General features: G+C 37.1%; 3 protein-coding genes across 4 annotated transcripts; 2 read left to right on the forward strand and 1 right to left on the reverse strand.

Moving 5' to 3' along the window:
* Nucleotides 1–918: 918 nt before the first annotated feature.
* LOC123663881 (trafficking protein particle complex subunit 2) lies at nucleotides 919–2,673 on the forward strand. The gene is made up of 3 exons (XM_045598528.1): nucleotides 919–1,131; nucleotides 1,312–1,461; nucleotides 2,197–2,673. The coding sequence occupies exons 1-3, from the start codon at nucleotides 1,042–1,044 to the stop codon at nucleotides 2,374–2,376; spliced, it is 420 nt and encodes a 139-aa protein (XP_045454484.1). The 5' UTR covers nucleotides 919–1,041; the 3' UTR covers nucleotides 2,377–2,673.
* A 77-nt stretch (nucleotides 2,674–2,750) lies between these two features.
* Nucleotides 2,751–5,266, reverse strand: LOC123664030. Its single transcript, XM_045598658.1, has 4 exons — nucleotides 5,121–5,266; nucleotides 4,796–5,041; nucleotides 3,745–3,891; nucleotides 2,751–3,327 (listed from the first exon to the last, which is right to left on the reverse strand). Exons 1-4 carry the CDS (start codon nucleotides 5,206–5,208, stop codon nucleotides 3,269–3,271), a joined length of 540 nt encoding a protein of 179 aa, XP_045454614.1. The 5' UTR covers nucleotides 5,209–5,266; the 3' UTR covers nucleotides 2,751–3,268.
* A 1,590-nt stretch (nucleotides 5,267–6,856) lies between these two features.
* Nucleotides 6,857–24,691, forward strand: LOC123663870 (DNA-directed RNA polymerase III subunit RPC4). 2 transcript variants are annotated; one of them, XM_045598515.1, is made up of 8 exons: nucleotides 6,857–7,154; nucleotides 7,723–7,844; nucleotides 9,621–9,730; nucleotides 10,956–11,073; nucleotides 21,827–21,930; nucleotides 22,887–22,976; nucleotides 23,267–23,377; nucleotides 24,448–24,691. In XM_045598515.1, exons 1-8 carry the CDS (start codon nucleotides 6,994–6,996, stop codon nucleotides 24,604–24,606), a joined length of 975 nt encoding a protein of 324 aa, XP_045454471.1. In that variant the 5' UTR covers nucleotides 6,857–6,993; the 3' UTR covers nucleotides 24,607–24,691. The 2 variants fall into 2 exon arrangements, with proteins under 2 accessions (XP_045454471.1, XP_045454473.1); XM_045598517.1 differs by having other exon boundaries at nucleotides 6,859–7,154; nucleotides 21,830–21,930.
* Nucleotides 24,692–26,507: the final 1,816 nt, after the last annotated feature.

Consider the following 26,507-nt stretch of genomic DNA (forward strand, 5'->3'; position numbering starts at 1 on the left):
TTAGCAATTAAGGAAAACCCGTTTCGTAGCAGAAAAAGATTTGTCATTATTTTAAAGATCAGGGAAGTTTTGTTTTTATGTCATCAGAAAGGATTGCAGATCACTCTTGTTTGGATTCCCAGTCACTCTGATATTCCCGGCAACGAGACTGCGGATTCATGTGCCAAATCTGCCATCCAAATCGGCTCCCATGCTCACTATAAAAATTTCTGTTATGATCTTGGTGTTGCAGCGAATACTCGGTTGGCCAATTCGTGGACATCATCTTGGATATCATCCAAAATGGTAAAAGGTAAATACTATGCGAGCCTGCAACCAGAAATCCCTAGACGACCATGGTTTTTCCGTTTTAGACACGCCGATCGCTGGGTCACTTCGACCATTTGCAGGTTGCGTTTAGGTCACGCGTGCACACCCAGACATCTCGCAAAAATTAGAGTACGGGACCATTCACTCTGTGAATGCGGTTTAGATGAAGGATCCCCATCCCATATCCTGTTTAATTGCCCCAAACTCCTTCATCCGTTGTATGACGTACTCCCTCCTGAAGTTCCCCGCCCTATAAATGTTGAATCTTTATTAATGTTTGTGTTTAGTCCTCTGTGTTCGTTTTTATGTAAATATATTAAATATAATAAAATTAAATTGTAAATATTACAATGTATATATATATATATTTAGTACAATGTTATATACTTATAAATATTTTTATATTTTTGTACATTTTGAGAGTATTGTGAATAAATACATACTATTTTCGTGTATTTTCAAAATTTTACTAAATTGTATTCTCAAATCCACCGAAATATTAACAATCTCCGTCGTGTGTTCTCCATCCCACGTGACATTGGCGAAATGATATGTGTCAAACTGACACAACTAAAAGCCATTAAGCAAAGAACTGAACTGAACTGAACTTTTTCTGTCATATTTTGTTGAAAACAAACGAAATGGAAATAAAAATATTATAAATCCAAAACATTCAAATTTAAAACTGTTTGTTAATTAGTTATTTAGTCGATTTTTAAGAACAAACTAATTATGTCAGGGACATATTACTTTGTAATAGTAGGCCACTCCGATAATCCTATTTTCGAGATGGATTTCATACCAGTTACCAAAGATGTGAAGGTAAGTTATCATTATACGACGAAAATTTAATAACAAAATGTAGTTTCAATCTTATGTAGATCCTTAAATATATTTTTTTTTTTGAATTAATACTCTATCTTACAATTATTAAAAAAAAAGCTTATGTAGGTGTATTTTTTCGTAAATGTGACTTGCTTTAAATGTTAATTCTGTTTTCAGAAAGAAGACAATAGACACTTAAACCAATTTATAGCTCACGCTGCTCTCGATTTAGTTGACGAACACATGTGGAAAGTGACCAACACGTACTTAAAGTCAGTCGATAAGTTTAATCAGTGGTTCGTATCTGCATTCGTCACTGCAAGTCAGGTATAGTTTTATTTAGTTTTTGTTATTATAATGTATAAAATTTTTATGATTAAAGTAAATATTTCTTATATCTGAGGTAGGGCACAGCAGAAATTTCCTGCTCAAAATCTGGAGCAGTCCGAATGGGATAGTAGTACCTCAACCTTACAGAAGATCACAGCTAAATAATACTGTTTTCAAGCAGTATTGTGTTCCTCTTGGTGAGGAAGGTGACCAGAGCTCCTGGGGGGATTGGGGATTGGGTTAGTAACGCGCTTGCAAGGTGAGCCGTACGCTTGTTTGCCGACCTAGTGATATAAAAAAAAAGTGAAACTGCCCTTTCCCATGCCATTGTTACTTGTAAGTAAAACAACAAAGCTAATAATTGTAAAATCATTTTGTTGAATCTGATAGTGTATGTATTGTAAGTTGTCCAAAAAAAATTATTAACTTTATTGTAGATAGAAATTTATTTATATAGTAAAGCTTATTAAATACATGAATGGTGTAATGAATAGTCTTATTAGTGAGCTTTTCCAGACTACCTAAAAACCAGAAGTATTCAACATTGTCTTACTTATTGTGTGTTCAAGAAAAAGAGATACAAGAAGTAAAAAGGTTACTAAACCCTGCATAGGCAAATGTCTTGACATGTGGTTTGTTTACGTCTTGTATCTCCTTAAGTTGAACACACTATATTTGTTATTTCTCTTATATAACAAACAAGCAATAAATAAACTTCTTTTTTCATTCAAGATGAGGTTCATTATGGTACACGACATACGCAATGAAGATGGTATTAAGAATTTCTTCACAGATGTCTATGAGGCGTACATAAAACTTCTCTTGAATCCATTCTACAAAGAAGACACACTTATAACATTCCCAGCGTTTGATAAGAAAGTACAGTTACTTGGAAAGAAATATCTAACATAAAATTATGGAGTATATTCTCATAAGGATAATTTATTTGCATATTCTAAAATGAATCAAGAATTGGAAAAAACTATTGTCTTATACTTAAAACTTACAATAGCAATAACTAGCCTAATGGTATAGTTGATTGTGCCACTGTTTCATCTCTGTGGTTGCAAATTCAATTTACACATCAAGTCGAGACGTAATATTTTTATGTGTACTTATAACACGGGCCGAATACGTGTGTATATTAACATATTTACTGTCTATCAGGTCTTACAAAATTTTTTTTAAAGTATCAATAACGTAAATAATTATTTCTATTTTCATTATTAGAATATTAATGTATAAAAATGTGTATTTCTAAGTTATATAAAAAGAAAGAATTAATATATTGTAGCAAATCTTTTATTTAACAATAATATCCGAAAACAATTAATACTGTTTACATATCTTCAACATTTTTCATTTATCTTTAAACTCTACAAGCTACCTTAATATTTTTAATTTCATTTGAGAATATGAAAGTACCAATATACTGGTATTTTGGAAATCTTACAAAAAGTGCTTTAAGCTTAGGGCATGTTTCACAGATTGTGAATAAGGATTGTCTTGCAAATAAGTTACAAATACATTTTAACAGCTGGACGTAACATAAGGGTGGCCATAAGGGCTGGTTTCAATTCAGTCAATAAACTTATTTTAGATACATAGAAAGTGAATAAAAATATCCCATAAATAAAATGGGTAGAAAGAAACATATACCATAAACTCATTGGTTACGTCTTACGTCAAATCTCCTTAGTGGCAACCGGTGAAACTTGCCAGTTAATCAATTCTATGTAAATATATTACTGTAATTAAAAACAAATCAAGAAAAGTGCATTTGAAAAATTAATATAATCCTATTTTAATAAATATCTGGAAGACCCAGATCGTCATCTGGAATGCTCTCGTTTGAGAAATCATCTGAAACAAATATTTTGATTGTTAACTCTGCCTCTGCGGCAGTACTTTATATCAATAAACAGCTAATAAAAACTGAACACAAAGTAACATAGTTAATATAACAATAAAAAAAAAAAAAAAACTTTTACATAATTATAATGTAATTTATAATTTCACTGTAAGAATTTTATTTGCAGAAGTTTGCAAGCCATTAATTGTTAAACTGTTTTATATTGTAACTGCTATACTCAGATCCTTCTATATGAAGAAAGAGGTCTATGCTCAGCAGTGGGATATAACTGGCTGAATTGTATAGTTTTTTTTTTACTGTAAAGAAGGGTCTGCTAGGCTTAATAGTGTCCACAGCCAGTCGCGCAAAATAGGTGCACAAAGACGTCGAGTTGTGGAAAATAGCCCGTGTTAACAACAACAACATACCTGTAAAGAACTCATCCTGGTACGAACAATCAAATTCAAAGCTGTGATTTCTGCTTGCGGGAGGTGGTGTATTTGGTGGAGAAATGTGTTTTGTTATTTCTGGTTCTGGCACAGGCAGAAAGTCCAGGAGGTCCTTGTGATAATTATCTGTAAAAATTATATGATATTTTGCATAAATATAATAAAGAAAATAAAATATGAGTCAGAGCAGAATAAATAGCTATACATTGTCCAAACTACTGCTTTTACTTTATTATTTTTAGGGTTCTGTACTTCAAAAGGATAAAAGGGAACCTTTATAGGAACACTGTTGTCCGTCTGTCTGTCAAGACCCTTTTTTACAGAAAAGCGTGGAGGTATCAAGCTGAAATTCATATCAAATATTTAGGTCTACTGTCTCTTACATACAGCCGTTTATGCTGCAAATTTTCGACACTCGCAAGGGAATCAAAAACTAAAGGGTACTTCCCGTGAACGCAGAATCTTGAAATTTGGTACGAAGCAATGTCTTATAGCACAGATAAAGGAAAAATTGCGAAAAGCATAAATTTTTAGTCACATCATATAGTAAAAATATTTTTAATAATCTTGTTTGTACAAAACTCTCGGTGCGCAAGACCGACTCGCACTTTGCAGTTTTTTTTTTATATAGCTTACAAATGGTATATAGTATGTGTGATTTAATTGAATACCTCTCACATATCCACAGTTCTTGCCAAAATGTATCTTATTATTCTCGAAAAATTACTTTTTTATAAACTACCAAAAGATAATAAAAAACATGTCACATTCAATCGACCCAGCTATTAGAGTGATGTATTGAGAAGAAATACAGACAGCGAGACTACAACTAACATCTGTATGATGTATCTACGACCTATTTTACATAAGCAATGATAAACTATCACGTCAGTCAGATGCTATAACCATTTTGCCAAACCAAGTTCCAAAAATTGTTTGTAATAAAAACACAAACAAAGTAAGTTTACTAAAACTATAATGTCAATGAATCATTTATACATCGTCTGAAAAGAGGGTTTTAAACACTTACCATATTTATATTTAGGTTTAGTGAACTCTATTTCATCAAAATTAAAACCTTTGTCTTTAATATTTGCATCTGCGTCGCTGTATATCAGCGAGCCGACATTGATAGCGCGCGGTGTAAAAGCCTTCCGCATCGGTGTACTTTGTAACGCTTTTCCAGTATTTGAAAGAAAAGATTTCTTAATTTCACCTTTCTTCACGGGTTCATTGGGTTTGATCGGCCCAGAAGACACAGTTTTTCCCATATTTTCTAAAAATAAAGCAATATCAACGTTGATGATGTGCATATTGTACGTACGAAAAACAATTTTGCATGTTTTTTTTCTTACCGATATTAGATAACGGCTGCCGCGAAACATTTTTCACGGCTTGCCTCGACAAATGATCTCCAAAAATATCAAAAAGCGATTCAGCCATTCCGTTGAACTTGAATATTATCAAAGAGAATATTACCGCAAATTCTCTAATACAAGTTTGCAAATACGGTTTCTTTGGAAAATTCCTTTTAGCCGTTACTTTTAAAACTTAATGTTTTCAAAGTTCAAATAATTGTCAAATTTGATTTTAAATTTAGTGTTACAAATTTACAATACTGTCAAAGCGAAATAAAAATTTTATAGTAAGTTTAGATTTTACTTCAAAATTTCAAATAGAAATGTGGCGTGTACACGCACTGGATATAAAACGGTAGTGTAAGGAACGGTTTTTATCTGTCAAATGTCATGGATTGATATGGTTTGTTAATCTGCGTCAGAGAGAAACGAATGGAAGAAAGTACAACACGTCTGTTAATATTTTAAGTTCTTAATAATTAAACTAACTTAATATTATTTATGTACGAGTTTCATTTGGCCGACTCACACAACATCAAGCCCGGTGCTACTTCTCTTCCAAAGAAATAACAAAATTTTTTTAGAAAGATTTATAATTAATTTGAATATTTATATATATTATTCTTTTTAATCTTAAATATGTACTAATGGTATAGTGCAAATGTATTTAATGTGATTCTACGCTAAAATGTGATAGTAAGGAAAAAATTAATTTTTATGTTATATTTTTTTTTACAAGATACATAAAGATAATTAAAGTATTAGGACCAAAATTAAATATTTTACCTCAACATATTTGAGCCTTATTCAAAACGAAGTGCAAAAGTGCAAAACTGCAATTATGAGTTAAGACAATGTCAAAGTCGTGTATCAATTCTGTATAATCTGTTGGGTTTATAAATTTTAATTTTACAAACATCAAACAGATCAAAAATCAAAAACAGATGACACCTTGACAGAGGACTTTAGAGGAGTAACAGAGGAGTATTTCGAATCAAAAATATTCTACGGGTAATATTAGTAAGTACTATTTGATTTAATTTTTTTCTACTTGAGTAGGGATATATACTTACTCTTTGTCAGAGTCCTGTTAACTTATTATACATACACACTTTATAAACCTGGTGTTTGTATCACTTAGCTACTCACACGTGCTAGAAAGTGTTGTGTTTTTTTTTTATAATTATAATTTAGTTTTATAATTCATATATTTTTTAACTCATTTATTGGAATATCTCGTAAGCCTAGATAAGTGCTCTAATTGTTTCTATTAAATTATTTTATTTTAAATTATTTATCAATTTTTTTAAGTGGACTTAGATCGATCTACAGATCTTCATGGTCCTCTGATTGTAAGTTTACCCAACTAAAGTCCTGAATTTGTTATTGAATATCATTTACCGATGATTCACAGTTGTCTGTATTGTTTGTGAAGGTGATATCAAACTTTGAATGTGATCACCATCTATTAACTTAAGTTTTTTTGCCCTATTTTATGTAAATTTTATTTTAATAAATTTAATTACATATGTATTTTATGAATATTGTAATATTATATAGCTGATTATTTTGTTTGATTTCTAAATGAAATGAAAAATAACACGTATGTTTTTGTTATTCTAGGTTTAGAGTAATCTGGAAAAAGAACTTTTAAGTTCTATGGTCTTCAAAAATTTTATCAAAGTTCTAATCTCAAGCCCACCGATTTGTCTCCTTCGTGTTTTACATTATCATACACATTAATGAAACAGAGAGACATTAATGAAATCATCTGAGTGAATCAATAAATAAGGTTTTATAATTTAATTAAATAATAGTATATTTTATTAGTAAATAAAATCTTTAGTAATAAAATAGTAAGTGTACAATAATGTCTAACTCAGAAGATAAATTCAATACAAATGTCCCAGTTGATCCTCTTCTGAGATTGGCTTCCTTTAAACCACCACGAGATCTCTCACTCGGCGGACTGAAGCCTAACAAAAAAGTTTTTACACCTAACTTAAACGTGGCAAGGAAAAAACAAAATAGGTTAGTAATGATCAATTTTATGTAATGTAGAATTTTATTTTTTATATTTAAATTTATTTCAAACTGAGGTAATTTTGAGATTAACAAGGGCGCATAGTTTCTGAAACTGTGATAATTTTAGGATAAGCTGCCTGTGTTTTATTTTGGATCTCCAACTATTTATATACTATTCGTAGATTCCATTGAATTCATTTATTACTGTACATATTTTTTTTAAGATTAACAAAAACAATAATTATGTAATATGTATTGCATTTTATATACAAGCAGTAGTTTAAGTTCATTAGTAAACTTAGCTGCGTGGTTACGGCAGCAAAGATTATAGCCACACCCTCTCTTTCTGTGGGTGTCATAAGCGGCGACTAAGGGATAACACAGTTCCTCTAGTACCATGGAATTTAAAAAGCTGACCGATGACGGGATAGCCATCCAATTGCTGGCTTTGAAATACACAGGCCGAAGATGAGCAGCAGCGTCTACGTTGCGTCAAAGCCAGCCCTGCGGTCACCAACCCGCCTGCCCAGCATAGTGAGCAACATACATGAGTTGACATATAATTATTTTTCAGTGTCACTCCATCAAATAGTAAAGTTGTCAAGAAGGAGGAAAAAAATAAGAAGGACCGTAAGAGTGATAAAAATCTCAAAAATGGCCCCAAGGTTATCCGATCAACTGGAGTATTTTCAGAAGGTACTTTGTTTTTATACATAGGTAATTTAAAATTTAAAAAATGAGTCACGCATATGTATGTGGGGATTTAACTCATTATAGTGAAACAACTTTATTCCGATTTTATCGCAGTTTATTAGGTTGTTGTTGTTGTTGTTGTTAATACACGGGCTATTTTCCGCAACTCGACGTCTTGATGCGCCTTTTTTGCGTGATCGGCTGGTGGGCACTATTCGTGCCAGCCAAGCTCCTTGAGGAAGCCTAGCAGACCCTTCACGTTGCCGACGACTTCCTGGAGCAACCTCGGTGTCCCGAGGTGTAGTGCCCTGTAGTTCGCCACACCACCGCATTCCAGCAGGATATGTGAGGCCGTTTCCTCTGCCTCCAGGCACGCTCTGCACAGGGGGCTGTCTGTAACACCTAGATTGTGTAAGTGCTTGTTAAGCAAGGCATGTCCCGTAAGCGCCCCGACCAGTAGTCGGAGCTGGGCTCTTCCATAACCGCGAAGTTTGCGGGACAATCCTGGGTTGATCGTCGGAAGAGCTTCCTTGGTCTGCCTGCAGGTAGTTAGGTTTGTCCAATATTCTTGGTGCATTACCTTGGTGTTGTGTCGCAGCTGGCTGCGCAGCCATCCGAATGGCAGAGGCAGAATGGGTTCGGGTCCGTGGACCCTCATCTCCGATCCATTCCTCGCCAGTCGGTCGGCCGCGTCATTGCCTCGCGATCCACTGTGTCCCTTTATCCATTGAAGGGTAATGGTGTTCGTTTCACTTACCTTCGTCAGAGCTCGATGGCACTCGTATATTAGCCCTGATGTCATAATGTCGCTCTGTAGGGCTTGCAGGACCGATCAGTTTATTAGGTTTCTTACAATCCCGACGTTTTGGTTACTTTACAACAACCATGGTCACGGGAAGATTCCTCCCTCCTCTTTATATATATCCACAAACCCGCATTGGAGCAGCTTGGTGGATTAAGCTCTGATCCTTCTAGATGCGGAAAGAGGCCTATGCCCAGCAGTGGGATATGACAGGCTAAAGCGTATATATAATTTAAAATTGGTCTACTACCATTAATAATTAACATACCGATCGATCAATTTAACCTGTAACATCCCATGGCATAGAGCTTTTCTCCATTAAGGAGAAGGGTTGGATCTTAATCCACCACGCTGCTCCAATGCGGGTTGGCGGGTATATTCCCTACTATGAGTAACGATCGTTATCAGGTGTACATAATAACAACCGGGAGCGACAGCTTAACGTGCTCTCCGATACATGGTGGGGCTTGATTTGTACTAATACAAATATCCATCCCAAGCGGGAATTGAACCCGCCACCGTCGGTGTTTAGGCGCCCGTGACACGCACCATTACACCAGAGCAGTCATTAATGTCCTAGTACTTAAATTTAGTCTTTTTATTAATAAGAATAATTTTGTTAGTCGCTTAAATAATAATATCAGCCATTTTAAGTATTTCGTCACTGATTTCTGTAGTTATAATACATATAATACATTGTTACTAAATAGTAAATCAGAAAATATGTATTTATAACCTGCCCTTGCAAGGCGCAAACGTTGTTTTGCCATATATATTATTAACCCCTTAATCCCCCCCCCTCTTATAACTTAGGGGTATGAAAAAAAGATGTTGGCAGATTCTCAGACCTACCCGATATGTACACAAGATTTCATAAAAATCGGTCCAGCCACTTCGGAGGAGTATTGTAACTAACATTGTAACACGAGAATTTTATGTACAAATTGACGCTATATAGTTTTTTTTTTTTTTTATAGGTCTCGGTAGTGTGGAAAGGCATCATCACAGCAGGGTATCATATGGTAGGGACTCCGAGCCGGCTCAGGCACTACAGAAACCTACTATCAAAATGGAAAATATTGTAAAGGTTAGTTTTGTATATATTTGCTAAATAGTGTTCACAAGTAAGTGTTATAAGTGTTAATAGTGTAACCTACCAACATAGTCGTAGTGATATTGTATTAAAAAAAAAAAGTGCGTGCGTCTTTGGAAAACTAAATTTTAAGTCTGATAAAAACGTTGGCGTTTCATCCGTAAAAATTTTACCCTCATGCGCCTAAAGAACGCCACTTCAATAAAAAAATAAATTTTGGAACAAAGTTAATTTTTAGATATTTTTAGTGTTTTTTTTTTTTTAATGTTATTTTTAAAAGAAATGTTCTTGGGTTTTTACTTGTTTTCTTTTAAGTAATAATGTATATAAAGAATGATTGTACACTTTATTGAAGTACATAAAAGTGCACATTGGATACCTTACTAAAGGGTCAGTCAAGAGTCAACTGTAAGTGAAAAGTAAGTTACAAAAATTACAAAAAATATTAGCTTCCTCTTTTAACAATTTATAGGCGGTATTTTTGGGTGGTACAGTAAGAAATACTTTATAGAACTCGGTCAGTTCAGCCTGTTGCAGTCCACTGCTGGACACAGCCCTCCCTAAGTTCGCGCCAGACATGCCAGTTTTCCGCAATCCTCATCCAGCCTACACCGGCAATCTTACGTAGATCGTCGGTCCAGCGGGCCGGAAGACGTCCTACACTGCGTTTGCCAAGATGCGGTCTCTGCTCTAGAACCCGTCTGCTCCAACGGCATCGGTCCTGCGTCAAAGATAACCAGCCCACTGCCACTTCAACTTGCTAATTCTGTGAGCTGTGTCGGTTACTTTCGTCCTCTTGCTAATAGTCTCATTTCTAATCCTATCTTTGAGACAAACTCCAAGCATAGCCCGTTTCATTGCACGTTGAGCGACTTTAAATTTGTGGACCAGTCCCTTCGTCAGTGTTCACGTCTCGGCTCCGTATGTTAACACAGGCAGGACGCATTGCTCGAAGACTTTTGTCTTCAAGCATTGCGGAATCTTCGAAGTGACAACTTTACAGAAGATCACAGCCAAATAATACTACTCTCAAGCAGTGTTTTGTTCCTGTGTTTTTGATGTTGCAGGCATCTATAAACTGCGGTAACTTACCATCTTGTTTGCCACCTTTGTAGTATTTAAAAAAGCTCACACTGAAAAAAAACCTTAGTGACAGCAAAACAGAATATAAATTAAAAAAAAACTGCTTGGATTTAACATTTTTTTTTTTTAAATCCAGATCGACTATGACGACGAAGAGCAGAAGATCAGAGAGGCGTACGGAGAAGAATGGTACGAAGCCGAGTGCGAAACTTTCTCTGATGAAGAGGCACCCATCAAACTCCCACCCAATGGAAGTAAGTATCTCAATTATTATTATTTTTTTTACTGGCTGACTCGATAAATATCGTCCTGTCTTAACTTTGAATATTCAATTGGAACTAGAATAAATGTATCTATTATGAATTTTTCTATACAAATAAAAATGACATCGGCTATATTTTTTACGGCGCGAAATGTCAAACGCAAGAGCTGTCATCGTGCGCGCGAAGTTTAAAGTAGTCGTTAGCTTTTCTTGTAGTTTTTCAATTTTATGCCGAATTTCCATAAGTTTTAATTACGTAAGCACTTTCTGCAATGTACTAAAAAACTTTAAAAAAAAGGAAATCAGTAGTCGTTTTTAAAGTATGTGCCATGTGTGGTGTGTGTGACCAAGAGATATAGGGACTCATCTTTATATATTTTTATTGATTTTGCCGCGCTTTGTAGATTGAGTAGTTGTAGAAATAGAATAATAGACTTATTTTAAAGTTATGAATTTTATTAGCACGCGGTCAGAAAATAGGGGGTAGGTTCGGAATCAGGCGCGTTAGGCACCTGATTTTCAGCCTTTATTTCCTTAGCTGGCCCACGCCGCGACAACGTACCTTAGAAAGTAATATGGAAGGACACTGGCCTGACTAATTCCCGGCGATGATGGTCTTCAGTTCCGTCTTCGTCCGATGACCGGCGGAGATCTCCACCGGTGTAAATGCCGGTAATCAGTCAGCCCGTTATTAATCGAGGGCAGTGACTCGATTTGTAGCAAAGTATAATTAAAGATATAAATCTTAAAGTAAAAATCCTGGAACGAAGAAAGTTCCGAGTCAGGAAAAGAATAATTCAGAAACCAGTGTCACAATTAGCAAAATAATAAATAATTACAATTTTCTCGTTAAGTTAAGAACACCAGCAATATGTAATTATAATAGATATCATGAGAACTTACCCCAGCGGGATTTAAGCCGAGTTAGGGTCGAGGTTAGGTCTCGAGGTTCGGCGGCAACGAAGTGCAAAGAAAAAGAGAAGCAAAGACACGCGAGCAAGGGAATATTGACAAGCAAAAGTCTATGCGTTAAGCATAGTCTGTATTTTTATAAATTATTAAGTTTAAATTTAGATATTAAATTATTTTATAATTTAAGGAGTAGACAGGAATATTAAATTTAGAATTTCTAATTACAATTAAATTGATTTTATTAAAGAAAGATCAATAATTACCAAAAAACATCAGCGGCATCTATCAAGTCCGTTAGAGAAAAACGTCGATATGAAACACCAATAGTCACGAAGTGTTGAAACATGCCGATAGATGGCGCCACAAGTAGAAGCATGATAAAAATAAAGTGAAAAAAACTTAACTTTTACTACAAGATCTTATTTATTAGAGTAACGTTCCAGCACAACGTTACAGTACCCCGCCAAAAAGCGTAGGATTTTGCCTACTAGAGCAAAATCCGACTGAACTAACTACTAAACTCACTGCAAGATAAAATACTTAATTGCAGTCCTACACACCAACTATGCATAACAACTAAACTTACTACACTTCCATTCTATACATACATCACATCACATACATCATATCCATACATCACATTGCATACATCACATCACATACACTCTTTCACCTCTCATAATAATCTTTTAGTCAGTAGTAGGTAGCGACACAAAGATCCTTACACACAGAGTAAACAACTGCAGCACTATGTTGTTCACTCAATAAGCTAGTTTAAGAGTATTAAATAGTATTATTTAGTTTATTTAATCTATAATCTATAATATATATAAAAGCGAAAGGTCACTCACTCATCACGAAATCTCCGAAACTATAACACCTAATAATTTGAAATTTGGCAAGTAGGCTCCTTATAGGACGTAGACATCCGCTAAGAACGGATTTTACGAAACTCGACCCCTAAGGGGGTAAAACGGGGGTTGCAAGTTTGTATGAAAGTCCTATGTTTTTGAAGTAAGAGACTTGAAATTTAAAATGGACGCTCTTTAGATGGTGAAAAGGTGTCCAAATAATGTATCTTAAGAAAACAACTCACTTTTGGGGTTGAAATGGGGGATGGTAGGTTGACTCACTCATCACGAAATCTCCGAAACTATAACACCTACAAACTTGAAATTTGGCAGGAAGGCTCCTTATAGGGCGTAGACATTCGCTAAGAACGGGTTTTACGAAATTCAACCCCTAAAGGGGTAAAACGGGGGTTGCAAGTTTGTATGAAAGTCCTATGTTTTTGAAATAAGAGGCTTGAAATTTAAAATCTTCGCTCTTTAGATGGTGAGAAGGTGTGTAAATAATGTATCTTTAGAAATCAACTCCCTTTTTGGGGTTAAAACGGGGGATGGTAAGTTGACTCACTCATCACGAAATCTCCGAAACTATAATAGCCACAAACTTGAAATTTGGCAGATAGGCTCCTTATAAGACGTAAACATCCGTTAAGAACGGACTTTACGGAAATCGACCCCTAAAGGGGTAAAACGGGGGTTGGAAGTTTATATGAAAGTCCTATGTTTTTGAAGTCAGAGACTTGAAATTTAAAACGTGTGCTCTAAAGATAGTGAGGAGGTGTTCAAATAACTTATCTTTAGAAATCAACTCCCTTTTGGGGTTAAAACGGGGTATGGTAGGTTGACTCACTCATCACGAAATCTACGAAACTATAACAGTTAAAAACTTGAGATTTGGCAGGTAGGTTCCTTATAAAGTGTTGACATTTATTAAGAAGGGATTTTATGAAACTCGACTTCTAAGGGGGTTAAACGGGAGTTGGAAGTTTGTATGAAAGTGTTATGTTTTTGAAATAAGAGACTTGAAATTTAAAATGTATGGTATATAGATGGTGAGAAGGTGCCCAAATAATGTATCTTTAGAAATCAACTCCCTTTTGGGGTTAAAATGGGGTATGGTAGGTTGACTCACTAATCACGAAATCTCCGAAACTATAACAGATACAAACTTGAAATTTTGCAGATATGTTTCTTATAGGGCTTAAACATCCGTTGAGAACGGATTTTACGACATTCGACCCCTAAGGGGGTAAAACGGGGGTTAGAACTTTGTATGAACGTCCTATGTTTTTGAAGGAAGAGACTTGAAATTTAAAATCTATACTTTATAGATGGTGAGAATGTATCCAAATAATGTAACTTTAGAAATCAACTCCCTTTTGGGGTTAAAACGAAGGATGGTAGACTCACTTATCACGAAATCTCCGAAACTATAACAGCTATTAACTTGAAATTTGGCAAATATGTTCCTCATAGGGCGTAAACATCCACTGAGAACGGATTTTACGAAACTCGACCCCCAAGCGGGTAAAACGGGGGTTGCGAGTTTGTATGAAAGTGCTATGTTATTCAGGTAAGAGATTTGAAATTTAAAATGTATGCTCTATAGATGGTGAGGAAGTGTCCAACTAATACATCGTAATCTATATATATATAAAAGAGAAAGGTCACTGACTCACTCATCACGAGAACTCAAAAACCGCTGGATGGTCCCATCCATCCAGGATGGACAAAGATGAAATTTGGCAGGGAGGTAGATTATAGTTAGTAGACTTCCGCTAAGAACGGATTTTGTGATATTCCACCGCTAAGGGGGTTTAATTGGGGTTGATAGTTTGTAACATAATAAACATATACAGCAGCTATAAGTTCGCCTGAAAGGCTATTTATACTGCAGCCTGAAAATAAAACCAAAAATGTGGTGTATAGAGAGGTTTTATAAAAATAACTATTAAATTATACTAAATTGTGCGTTTGAAAAAGTTACTCAGAGTGATAAACATTTCAAGTGACTGAAATAAAAAAATAATTTGCGTTAAGCAGCTTAATAGTAATGCATATCTTTATAACCACGCGGACGTAGTCGCGGGCAACAGTTAGTGTATTATAAAACAAAGTCCCCAGAAGCGTATGTGATCGATTCCCTCAAAATCTACTGAACGGATTTTCATGCGGTTTTACCAATGGAGAGAGGGCTTCAAGAGGAAGGTTTACGGAACGGCTAAGCCGATTTTGATGAGAGTTTCACTGGAAGTTTGCCGGGAAAACTTTGTGACAAACTGATTTCAACGCGGGCGAAGCCGCGGGCACAGCTAGTACAGCATAAATTTAGGTAGTAGATGTTAAAAATATTGAAGTTGACAGCAGTATTTAGTCTTAGTATAAATGGGGGTCCATTGTAGTCTATATGGGTACCCTAGCCCTACGATTTACATCTTGGGATCAGTATTACTACCACTAGGATACCCGCGCTGAGTCTATATGCTAGGTTTAAATTCCCTAAGCAAACCCATTTACATTTATATTGTTAATTGTTAATGGAGTAAGCCCATCAAAAGTCAGATGGGCTATCAACAGCTTTGACTCCTTCAAATCCCCAGGGTTGGACGGGGTCTTCCCGGCACTTCTAAAGTGGGGAAGTAACCGACTGATCCCGAGGCTTACCACTGTTTTGGCGGCCTGTTTAGCTCACAGCTACGTGCCGAGGCAGTGGAGGGAGGTAAAGGTAATCTTCATCCCCAAACCGGGAAAAAGTGACTACTCTGAACCCAAATCCCACAGACCTATAAGTCTTACATCTTTTCTACTGAAGACTCTGGAAAGGTTGTGCGAACGGGATCTGAGAGAAAACGCCCTAGCTACAGTACGCCTACATCCAAACCAACACGCGTACAGCCAAGGTAAATCAACAGAGTCAGCTCTACATGCAGTGGTCAGTAAAATAGAAGAGGCCATTGAAAACAAGGCTATGTGTCTTGGCACCTTCATCGACATAGAAGGAGCCTTTGACAAGACTAACTTCAACAGCATCTCGTCGGCCCTAGTTAAGCACGGGGTACACCCGATGATGATTGACTGGATAGGTAACATGCTCAGAAAAAGAGTCATCAAACTTACATCAACTGAGGCACAACATGCACTGGTAGCCAGAGGATGTCCACAAGGAGGGGTGCTTTCCCCACTACTGTGGAACCTAGTGGTAAACGACCTTATAACCAGACTGAACCAGCACAACTACTTCACGATCGGGTACGCTGATGATATCGCGATTCTAATCAGCGGCAGAGTCAGCAGTACCGTGTGCAGTGTCACACAGCAGGCGCTACGAATTGTGGAGAGATGGTGCATAGATAACGAACTCACCGTCAATCCTGGAAAGACGGAACAGGTAATGTTCACTAACAAACGGCAATTGGGGAGCTACAAACCCCCTAGACTGTTCGGTACGGAGCTACAGTTCAGCTCGGAGGTAAAGTATCTAGGAATTATTCTAGATAGCAAACTGAACTGGAGCAAGCATCTCAACAGCAAAATTGACAAGGCTACAATAGCCTTCTGGCAGTGCCGCATAATGATAGGTAAGAAATGGGGTCTATCCCCTAAAGTCACTCTGTGGCTGTACCAGTCCGTCATCAGGCCAATTATCAGCTACGGTGCTGTGGTTTGGTGGCCGAGAACCAGACTAATCACCGGTGAAGCAAAATTACAACGACTTCAAAGGCTAGCTTGCATGGCGACTACGGGCTGCATGAGGACTACTCCGACAGCCGCCCTGGAAGCCCTACTGAACCTGCCGCCGCTGCACCTGTTTATCCAACAGGAGGCGGGAGCGGCTGCGGTAAGACTCAGGAAGCTAAACCTTTGGAGGAACGTAAAGGTAGCACATACAGGAATACTTGGCGAACTGGCAAACAGGGAACCGCTCGTCGAAGCGGTTACCGACAGGATACCCAAACAGTACGTATTCGACAAAAGATACAGAATACAATTACACGAAGACCCAGGTGAAGGCCTCAACCCTAGGGAGTTAAGAATCTTCACAGACGGGTCGAAAACATCAACAGGTACAGGTTCTGGGGTCTACTCAGAAGACCTGAATATCCACATCTCATCGCCATTAGGAATCCACAACACCGTCTTCCAGGCGGAATGTATGGGAATCATAATGGCAGCAACAGCGATCAAGTCTAGAGAGGTACAGGGTTTTCCAATCCGAATACTTTCCGATAGCAGATCGGTCCTGCAAGCCCTACAGAGCGACATTATGACATCAGGGCTAATATACGAGTGCCATCGAGCTCTGACGAAGGTAAGTGAAACGAACACCATTACCCTTCAATGGATAAAGGGACGCAGTGGATCGCGAGGCAATGACGCGGCCGACCGACTGGCGAGGAATGGATCGGAGATGAGGGTCCACGGACCCGAACCCATTCTGCCTCTGCCATTCGGATGGCTGCGCAGCCAGCTGCGACACAACACCAAGGTAATGCACCAAGAATATTGGACAAACCTAACTACCTGCAGGCAGACCAAGGAAGCTCTTCCGACGATCAACCCAGGATTGTCCCGCAAACTTCGCGGTTATGGAAGAGCCCAGCTCCGACTACTGGTCGGGGCGCTTACGGGACATGCCTTGCTTAACAAGCACTTACACAATCTAGGTGTTACAGACAGCCCCCTGTGCAGAGCGTGCCTGGAGGCAGAGGAAACGGCCTCACATATCCTGCTGGAATGCGGTGGTGTGGCGAACTACAGGGCACTACACCTTGGGACACCGAGGTTGCTCCAGGAAGTCGTCGGCAACGTGAAGGGTCTGCTAGGCTTCCTCAAGGAGCTTGGCTGGCACGAATAGTGCCCACCAGCCGATCACGCAAAAAAGGCGCATCAAGACGTCGAGTTGCGGAAAATAGCCCGTGTACAACATACATACATACATAATTGTTAATGCAACAGCACAGCCCAGCACAACGTTACAATTTATAACTGGTTTTTCTGGCAAACGAAAAAAAAAAAAACTAACTTTAATGTTGGACAAGTAATACAACGTTGGTAGACGAAAAAATAGTCAAGTAAATACGCATTAGTAGGTATAACTCAAAAAGTACTCGTCAGATCTCTCATTTAAACGGCTCAGCTATTTTATGTTTTTGTGTAATGTGTTTCGAGTCTTTAAGTAAATATATTTACATGTACTTATAAATACTCAGGTTGCTTCTATATCAGAGAAATTCGGCTTATTTCTATTAAGTACCTTTACTCAAAATCCTCTTGGGGTACTTTGATAATGCTTTAGTTTTCTTGCTGGGCTTCGCTAACTTAGCTGTACAGACACTGGTTTCTGTATAGTAAAAAAATCCATCAGCGACACTTTTTTTTTTTTTTTATGACAAATAGGCAGGCATTTGACCACAATCTCACCTGATGTTAAGTGACGATGCGGTCGAAGGTGGAGCATGCCTGCCTAATAACAGCCTATTCACTCTGGCCTTGAAGGCACCCAGATTGTATCGTTCGGGAAACACAGACGCGGGCAACGAGTTCCATTCCTTAGCTGTGCGCATCAGGAAAGTAGAGCCAAAGCGTTTTGTGCGCGTAGGTGGCATATCGATGACATAAGGATGGAACGATCGACCGCGCCTAGTGTCCCGATGGCGGAAGGTTGTTGGGGGAATTAGATCGTGTAATTCCTTCGCACACTCACCGAAATATATTCTGTAGAACACCGACAGACGAGCTACCCTACGCCGATGATCGAGACTCTGCAACTTGGTGTCTGTCAGAGTAGGGTCACCTATGAGTCTCTTAGCTCGTTTTTCCACCGAGTCCAAAGTTGCCAGTTGGTATTTGGCGGATCCATCCCAAAGATGCCAGCAATACTCCATACAAGACCGAACTTGTGCTTGGTATAGTTGAAGCAGCTGTTCTGGAGTGAAGTATCGCCTGACCTTAGAGAGAATACCTAGTTTTTTTGCTGCAGTTTTTGCTTTGGACTCGATGTGTTGCCCAAAGTTCAGATTGGACGATAGCTCTACACCGAGGAGCGCTCTCATATAGACCCTATTAAGACCCACTTTCCATTTCGTAGATTAAAGAAACGCTTAAGAATTTAACTTGTTTTTGCTAAGTAATTTTTTATCGTTGGTATTCGAAGAAACAGGCCTTCGAGTCTAATATCGCACTAGTAGTGATGGGCCACTGGATCCTTTGTGATGTCGATAACTTGCGCCAATACATGTATATTTTATTATGTATTTCATTTTCGAACCGGTTCAGTGTTATGTAACTGCCACACTGCCAAAGGACTAAAAAGAATATTACAAATAAATAAATTTTGTCAATATTTTTAAAATTAACTGAGTTAATTTTACTAATGGCTTATTTCCTATACAGGATACATGTACCAATGTTACGAGTGATTGAAAAATAGAAGGGCTGAATATACGAACCTTGTGTTCAGAAATTTGTCTGCTGTACCTTAGCGCGTAAACTCGAATTATTATCACCATAATTCAGTGTCACCATAAATCAATCTCACCATAAATCATGATATCATTACATCTCATCGAATGTTAACTTTGATTTTAGTAATCAGCGTAAAATATCCTTTACTTGCCATAATTGAAAATGATAAAAAATGAATTGATTTTTATTATAGAATGGTAACTCTTCTGTATTCTTAATTACTATTACTTGCTTAAATAAACTTAAATACCTACAATCAACAGTCAAATTTAGCCTTTCAAAAATGTAGCCTAGCATAAAATATTAAAATTAATACTTTTGTAGAACTGTTTAAACATTACACAATAAATATAATAAATGCAAAGTTCACTAATATTTCTTTATGTCTTATGGAAAAACTACAAAGTTACTCGGGAAGCAAGTTTTTCCGCAATATGGAAAGCCACACACAATCAATTATCTCAAATAAATTTGTTAATATTTTTTAATATTCCGTTATTTATTAGTAGCAGTCTGTCAATTCCACTCTCATTTTGCGGTTTAAATGTTTTTTTTTTCCTTTTGTTATGATGTATGTCAAGATCATCATCACTTCAGCTTATCGCAGTCCACTGCTGGATATAGGCCTTTACAAGTTCGCGGCAAAAATGGCGTGAACTCATGTGTTTTGCCCATAGTCACCACGCTGGGCAGGCGGGTCGGTGACCGCAGTACTGGCTTTGTCGCACCAAGACGCTGCTGCCCGTCTTCGGCCTGTGTATTTCAAAGCCAGCAGTTGGATGGTTATCCCGCCATCGGTCGGCTTTTTAAGTTCCAAGGTGGTAGCGGAACTGTGTTATCCCTTAGTCGCCTCTTATGACACAGGTTGTGGCTATATTCTTTAATGCCGTAACCACATAGCAGTAAATATGGCTGTAAGTTTTATTTATCTAAGTAAGTAATATAGTATACGTAAAATAACGATTATTAACTGGCTATATTGTTCTTGATGTTAATAATAATATGTTTTTCCAATATTCCCTATTTTTTTGTTACCACCCGAAATATTACTAAAAATTATTTTGTTATATTAAGTTAAATAATAAAAAAATAAAGAAGATAAAGGTATTTTAGTTGTAAACAAGTTATTTGAATCAGGATGATATATTTTTTATAGGCTGGTTAAATACGGATAAGAAACCAGGCGTGATAAAGCAAGAGGTGATCGTAAAAGCGGAGCCGCGTGATTACGATGACAATGATCATCGTGGTGATGATAATCATCATCGGGATAAGGGTGATGGCGATTGTAAGAGGCTTTTGTATGATATTGAACAATCGCATCTCCTGAACGCCCAGCGAAATGTTTCGCCCGGGCTATGACGGTGCTAGAGAAAACATTGTGCTTCAATTATATAATATGAATATCCGTTCTGATCTCTTGTGTCACTCGGAGCGTTCACTGCTTTGACTATTTTGTAATATTTCTGCAGTTTACTCTTTAAGATACGGTATATGGCCTGTGACTGTGACGCCGACCTCACAGCGCTTGTAGCTGTTTGTTTATAGATATAATCATGAGCGTACCCAGAATTCTTTAAGTGTGGTTCAAAATAAATAAATGTTAAAACTCGATAAGCGGTTAAAAATGCTTTTTTTACTACAACTTTTCGTTTACTTTTACTGTCTAAACTACTTCAACAATAGCTTGCGGAAATTTTGGCTAAATTTATCTGAAATTTCCTTCTGGTGGAGTCTGGGTTGGGCAAATGCCCCAACTGGCCCCAACGGGGAACTGTGGGAACGCCTATGAATATAACAGTATACTAGCATTTACTGTACTGATACGAATAGAAAGTGTCAAATTTTGTTACGATTTTAGAGTTTTATTTTTTTAATTTATTATAATTTAATTCAATAAATAGAACGTTTCGTTTTTAATTATCGCGAATATCTTAAGGAGTAACCTTCAGACGCGTGTCGGAGCTGACACAAAATTTTTGGCCTACTTTGCCAATTGCTGATAAAGATATCTGATGCATAAACGTATCCAGTAGATTGTGATACAAATTGTCTTTATTTTCGCCACACTTTTCGTTTATTTATGTCAGATATTTCTATTTGCAAAGTGTAAATCATTATTATTCATGTATTATATTTGCTGATTATAGATTTGTAAATTCCGATTATGAAAAGAATACCCATGTAAAATAACAGTGTTGCCATTATTCAGTTAAAAAAATATATGATGCTTTTTCATGTACGGTAATTTTTTTTATTTGAAATATTTGTTAATTCGTTTTGTAATCGGATGTCTTAAGTTTTTTTTTTGTAAAGCATAAACATTGTTGATGTACTTAACTGATCTTTTTACGCTATTTCTAGGAATCTAGGTATCCCATTTCGATAGTAATGTTGTTTTAGAGAAAATGTAGACTCATTATTATACATATAACTAAATAAATTAAATGAAACGCTTTGCTATTATTTTCACGTGTAATTGTTTCAAAATTAATATTTCTGATATCAAATTTTTTAAAGACGTCGAAGACGTGAAACCTGTTTCGATCGGGAAAATGTTCGTGAAACAGACCGATGTGACCGAATTGTTGAAGAATGATAAACCTACATTAATCTTTCTACAGGTAACACTGAATTTTTGTTTAATCTATGATTATATATATTTTAACAGTAGATCCACGTTCATTTCTTTATTTATTTGATGATTTAATGCCTATGTGGATCTTGATTATTACTTATAATAATTGTGTTTGCTGGCAAACGAAAAAACCGACTTCAATTACATCGACAAGTAATACAATGTAGGTAGGCGAAAAAATAGTTAAGTAAATACGCATTATCAAAGATTACTCCAAAAGTTGTAATCAGATCTCGATAAAATTTAAATGTGACCACATGATAAACTTCGGCTTCCGATTAAATTAAAAATCATCAAAATCGGTACACCCAGTAAAAAGGTATGCGGATTTTGAGAGTTTCTATCGATTTCTCTGGGATTCCATCATCAGAACCTGGTTTTCTTATCATAGTACCTCCTTTCCAACAAAAAAAAAATTATCAAAATCGGTTTATAAACGACGAAGTTATCCCCGAACATACATTAAATATATATATATATATATATTCACTACATAATATAAGTAGCAATTCAATTCGATTGCAACACGGCCCATCCCCAGCTCTGGCTACCTTATTCACAGATCAGGATATGTGTCTATGATCTTCTATACGGCTGTATAAGATTTTAAGCTATATGTTTCCTGTGCAGTGGATATTTGTTTTTAAACAAACATTTATTTCCTGTCTGTCTGTCCTTGTGGGTTCAAGCCAAGAGAGCACGTTAAGCCGTCGGTCCCGGTCGTTATCATGTACACTCGATAGTGATCGTTAATCATAGTAGGGAATATATCTGCCAACCCGCAGCGAAGCAGCGTGGTGGACTAAACTCCAATTCTTATCCTACATGGAGAAAGAGGCTTTTGCCCAGGAGTGGGATGTTGCAGGCTGAATCGTATTTCCTGCTGTTCCCTACAATACACAGTCTTCATAAACTTTAGCTCACTCAGTACTTCAATTGCAGCTACCGGATATCCTACCGGGTCGCGGTGGGGATGACGACTTTCGGAGGAAACACGATGAGCCTTCCACCTCTGAGGCAGATGACAATCCAGTAAGTACTATACAGTGGCGTTTTTTTTTTTGAACATTATAGAATATGGTCATACACTGTTTTATATAATTTATTGTATATAGCTTAGAAACGTAATATACATGACCTTATTAAATGGTTCTCGTTTGTTACTATGTAAGTTTGGGTTGTCTGGAAGAAATGGCTAAATAGCCATCTGTCCATTGTACTTCAAAGTCTGTAACTGTCTTAAATATATGTTTAATGTTTAAAATGTACTTGTGGTGTACGATAAAGTATAATATATAAGCAATATATTATTAATAATTTAGCAGCAGGACAACAGGTGTCGACTGAAAGACCTGCAGGAAGGCAGGATAGGAACCATGCGGGTGCACCGCTCGGGGAAGGTCACGATGTACATCGGCGACACTTTGTACGAGGTGAGAGAATACCTTTTGTATATACTTTTGTGGTTCGCTAAATAACAATCAATAGATATATATATTCCCTGTAATTTAGACGACACAATCAATCAAAACACAATTTTCTCTGTAAGAAACATTCTCTGAAAAGATTTATTGTGTTAACTTTACGTAGGTACACGAAATTCACATAAATTAAAGAATAGTAACATAACATAGTACTGTGTGGCTACGGTACTAAAGAATATAGCTACCCCCTCTCTTCCCGTGGGTGTCGTAAGAGGCGACTAAGGGATAACACAGTTCCACTACTACATTGGAACTTAAAAAGCCGACCGATGGCGGGATAACCATCCAACTGCCGGCTTTGAAATACACAGGGCGAAGACGGGCAGCAGCGTCTTCGGTGCGACAAAGCCAGCCCTGCGGTCACCAACCCGCCTGCCCAGCGTGGTGACTATGGGCAACACACATGAGTTCACGTTATTTTTGGCGTAAACTTGTGGAGGCCTATGTTCAGCAGTGGACTGGGTAGTCCAGTGAGGACAGCCACTTGAAAACAATCGCTTTGAGTTGTTTCATGGATAGAGTATAGTAATTTAATATTTTATCAGCCCGATTGTATAAATAAATGGACAGATAATTGCTTTGTCTTCTAGCCAGAGCAGTGCGAACCTTGAGAAGCACAATAACATTCCTAAATACGCGCTTACCGCTGCTCACACTAGGGTCGTACGGGGTGTCCTGATGTTGACGAACAATAGACTGCATTATGAACAGTTGCATAAGAGTTAATACTGAACATTTCTGCATCTATATAACTAAATCGCTAAATATATCGCTATAATCGCTAAATTAGAAAAGATTTTCTTTATGTTCTTTGTTGTATAGCTTTTAATTATAAAAAAAAATAGAAAAATCGACATATTCAGGACAAAAATATGGCGTTTCCCGAATTAGAAATTAAAAAAAAAATCCTTCTAATGTTATTGACGTCACTTTCCCGAATTAGGAATTAAAAAAAACCTTCTAATGTTATTGAAGGAAAAACAGATCGAGATAGTCTCAAAGATCTAATTTTATTTCAGGTGTCTACAGGTATAAGACCATCGTTTCACCAAGAATTGGTGTCGACGGCTGTAGACGACACGTCGCGGTCAGCTAACCTCATATCACTGGGGGACTTGCAAAATAAACTGGACATCACTCCACACTGGGAGAGCATCTTCGAAAAAATGTCTATGTGATCGTTATTTGTTACTTTGAGTACCTAAATTATGTAAATATTATGTTATTTAAGAATTAAGTTTAATTAAAAGTTTATAAATTTGATTTTGATTTATTTATTTAATTACGTACAGAACAGGCACTGGAACACCCTTAAAAAATACATAAATAGTTCAAATACATACGTAAATTAAAATAACATTTTTTGTAATTTTTGTCTGTCTTTCTGTCTGTCTGTTGTTGATAGACTCACTGGCAGGTAGCTGATTTAATAAGGAGTAACTTAGGCTACTTTAATTTTAATTTTTTTTTATTTTATAACTACGAGCTGCTATTTTTCATATTTAAGTATTTAAATAATTGTGTTTGCTCGCAAACGAAAAAAAACCGACTTCAATTACATCGACGAGTAATAAATACAACGTAGATCGACGAAAAAATTGTAAAGTAACTACGCGTTATCAAAGATTACTCAAAAAATAGTTATCAGATTTCGATAAAACTTACATGTGACCACATCAGCTTTCGATTAAATTAAAAATTATCAAAATTGGTACACCCAGTAAAAAGTTATTGCGGATTTCCCTCGATTTTTCTGGGATCCCATCATCAGATCCTGGTTTCCTTATCATGGTACCAAACTAGGGATATCCCCTTTCCAACAAAAAAAGAATTATCAAAATCGGTACATCCAGTAGAAAGTTATGCGGTATAATACAACGTAGGTCGACGAAAAAAGTGGCAAGTAAAAACGCATTATTAGATATAACTCGAAAAGTAGTTGTTAGATCGCAAATAAATTTAAATGGAATCAATTGACACACACCACCTTTCGATTAAAAAAAGATTTGTCGAAATCGGTCTACCCGGTCAAAAGTTCTGATGTAACATACATAAAAAAATACAGTCGAATTGAGAACCTCCTCCTTTTTTGGAAGTCAGTTAAAAAAGAAACAGTTGTGGCTAGAAATATTTTGTAATGCGCGTTAGCAAGGCCGTTTATCCACGGTTATTTCCAGAGAAATTCAATTCGTTATTATTGAATTTGCAGCCGTAGCGCCCAAAAGTTTAAACAAAGGTATCGAATTTCGTACTTAATTTTTTTTTAAATAAATCCTACACCGTTGCAGATAGATTTTTTTTTTTATTTTTTTTTTCTGGGTTGGCCCTGTGCCTCTCCACAAGCACCTGCCGGGTTATCCATTAATTACCGGACTTCCCGTATATTAAAATTTATAAACTAAAGTTTTTTAAACAGTAAGCTTGGTTTTGAAAGAAACGAGAGAACAGTGTGCTGTGTGGCTACGGCACTAAAGAATTTAGCCACCTCCTCTCTTCCCGTGGGTGTCGTAAGAGGCGACTAAGGGATAACAAGGTTCCACAACCACCTTGGAACTTAAGAAGCCGACCGATGGCGGGATAACCATCCAACTGCTGGCTTGAAATACACAGGCCGAAGACGGGCAGCAGCGTTTTCGGTGCGACAAAGCCAGCCCTGCGGTCACCAACCCGCCTGCCCAGCGTGGTGACTATGGGCAAAACACATGAGTTCACGTTATTTTTGGCGTGGGCTTGTGGAGGCCTATGTCCAGCAGTGGACTGTATAGGCTGTAATGATGAGAGAACAATGAATACATCATTACAGCCTACACAGTCCACTGCTGGACATAGGCCTCCACAAGTCCACGCCAAAAATAACGTGAACTCATGTGTTTTTCCCATAGTCACCACGCTGGGCAGGCGGGTTGGTGACCGCAGGGCTGGCTTTGTCGCACCGAAAACGCTGCTGCCCGTCTTCGGCCTGTGTATTTCAAGCCAGCAGTTGGATGGTTATCCCGCCATCGGTCGGCTTCTTAAGTTCCAAGGTGGTTGTGGAACCTTGTTATCCCTTAGTCGCCTCTTACGACACCCACGGGAAGAG

Source organism: Melitaea cinxia, chromosome 21 (assembly GCF_905220565.1).
Source record: "Melitaea cinxia chromosome 21, ilMelCinx1.1, whole genome shotgun sequence".
NCBI classification, from domain to species: Eukaryota; Metazoa; Arthropoda; class Insecta; order Lepidoptera; family Nymphalidae; genus Melitaea; species Melitaea cinxia.

Excerpts from the sequence above, each read along its gene's own strand:
- LOC123663881 (XM_045598528.1), top strand. The coding sequence starts at position 1,042 with ATGTCAGGGACATATTACTTTGTAATAGTAGGCCACTCCGATAATCCT. Across the intron at positions 1,132-1,311 it reads CAGTTACCAAAGATGTGAAG|AAAGAAGACAATAGACACTT; the intron begins GTAAGTTATCAT and ends TTCTGTTTTCAG. Across the intron at positions 1,462-2,196 it reads CATTCGTCACTGCAAGTCAG|ATGAGGTTCATTATGGTACA; the intron begins GTATAGTTTTAT and ends TTTTCATTCAAG.
- LOC123664030 (XM_045598658.1), bottom strand. The coding sequence starts at position 5,208 with ATGGCTGAATCGCTTTTTGATATTTTTGGAGATCATTTGTCGAGGCAA. Across the intron at positions 3,892-4,795 it reads TAAACCTAAATATAAATATG|ATAATTATCACAAGGACCTC; the intron begins GTAAGTGTTTAA and ends TAATTTTTACAG. Across the intron at positions 3,328-3,744 it reads CCAGGATGAGTTCTTTACAG|ATGATTTCTCAAACGAGAGC; the intron begins GTATGTTGTTGT and ends TATTTGTTTCAG.
- LOC123663870 (XM_045598515.1), top strand. The coding sequence starts at position 6,994 with ATGTCTAACTCAGAAGATAAATTCAATACAAATGTCCCAGTTGATCCT. Across the intron at positions 7,845-9,620 it reads AACTGGAGTATTTTCAGAAG|GTCTCGGTAGTGTGGAAAGG; the intron begins GTACTTTGTTTT and ends TTTTTTTTATAG. Across the intron at positions 21,931-22,886 it reads CTACATTAATCTTTCTACAG|CTACCGGATATCCTACCGGG; the intron begins GTAACACTGAAT and ends CTTCAATTGCAG.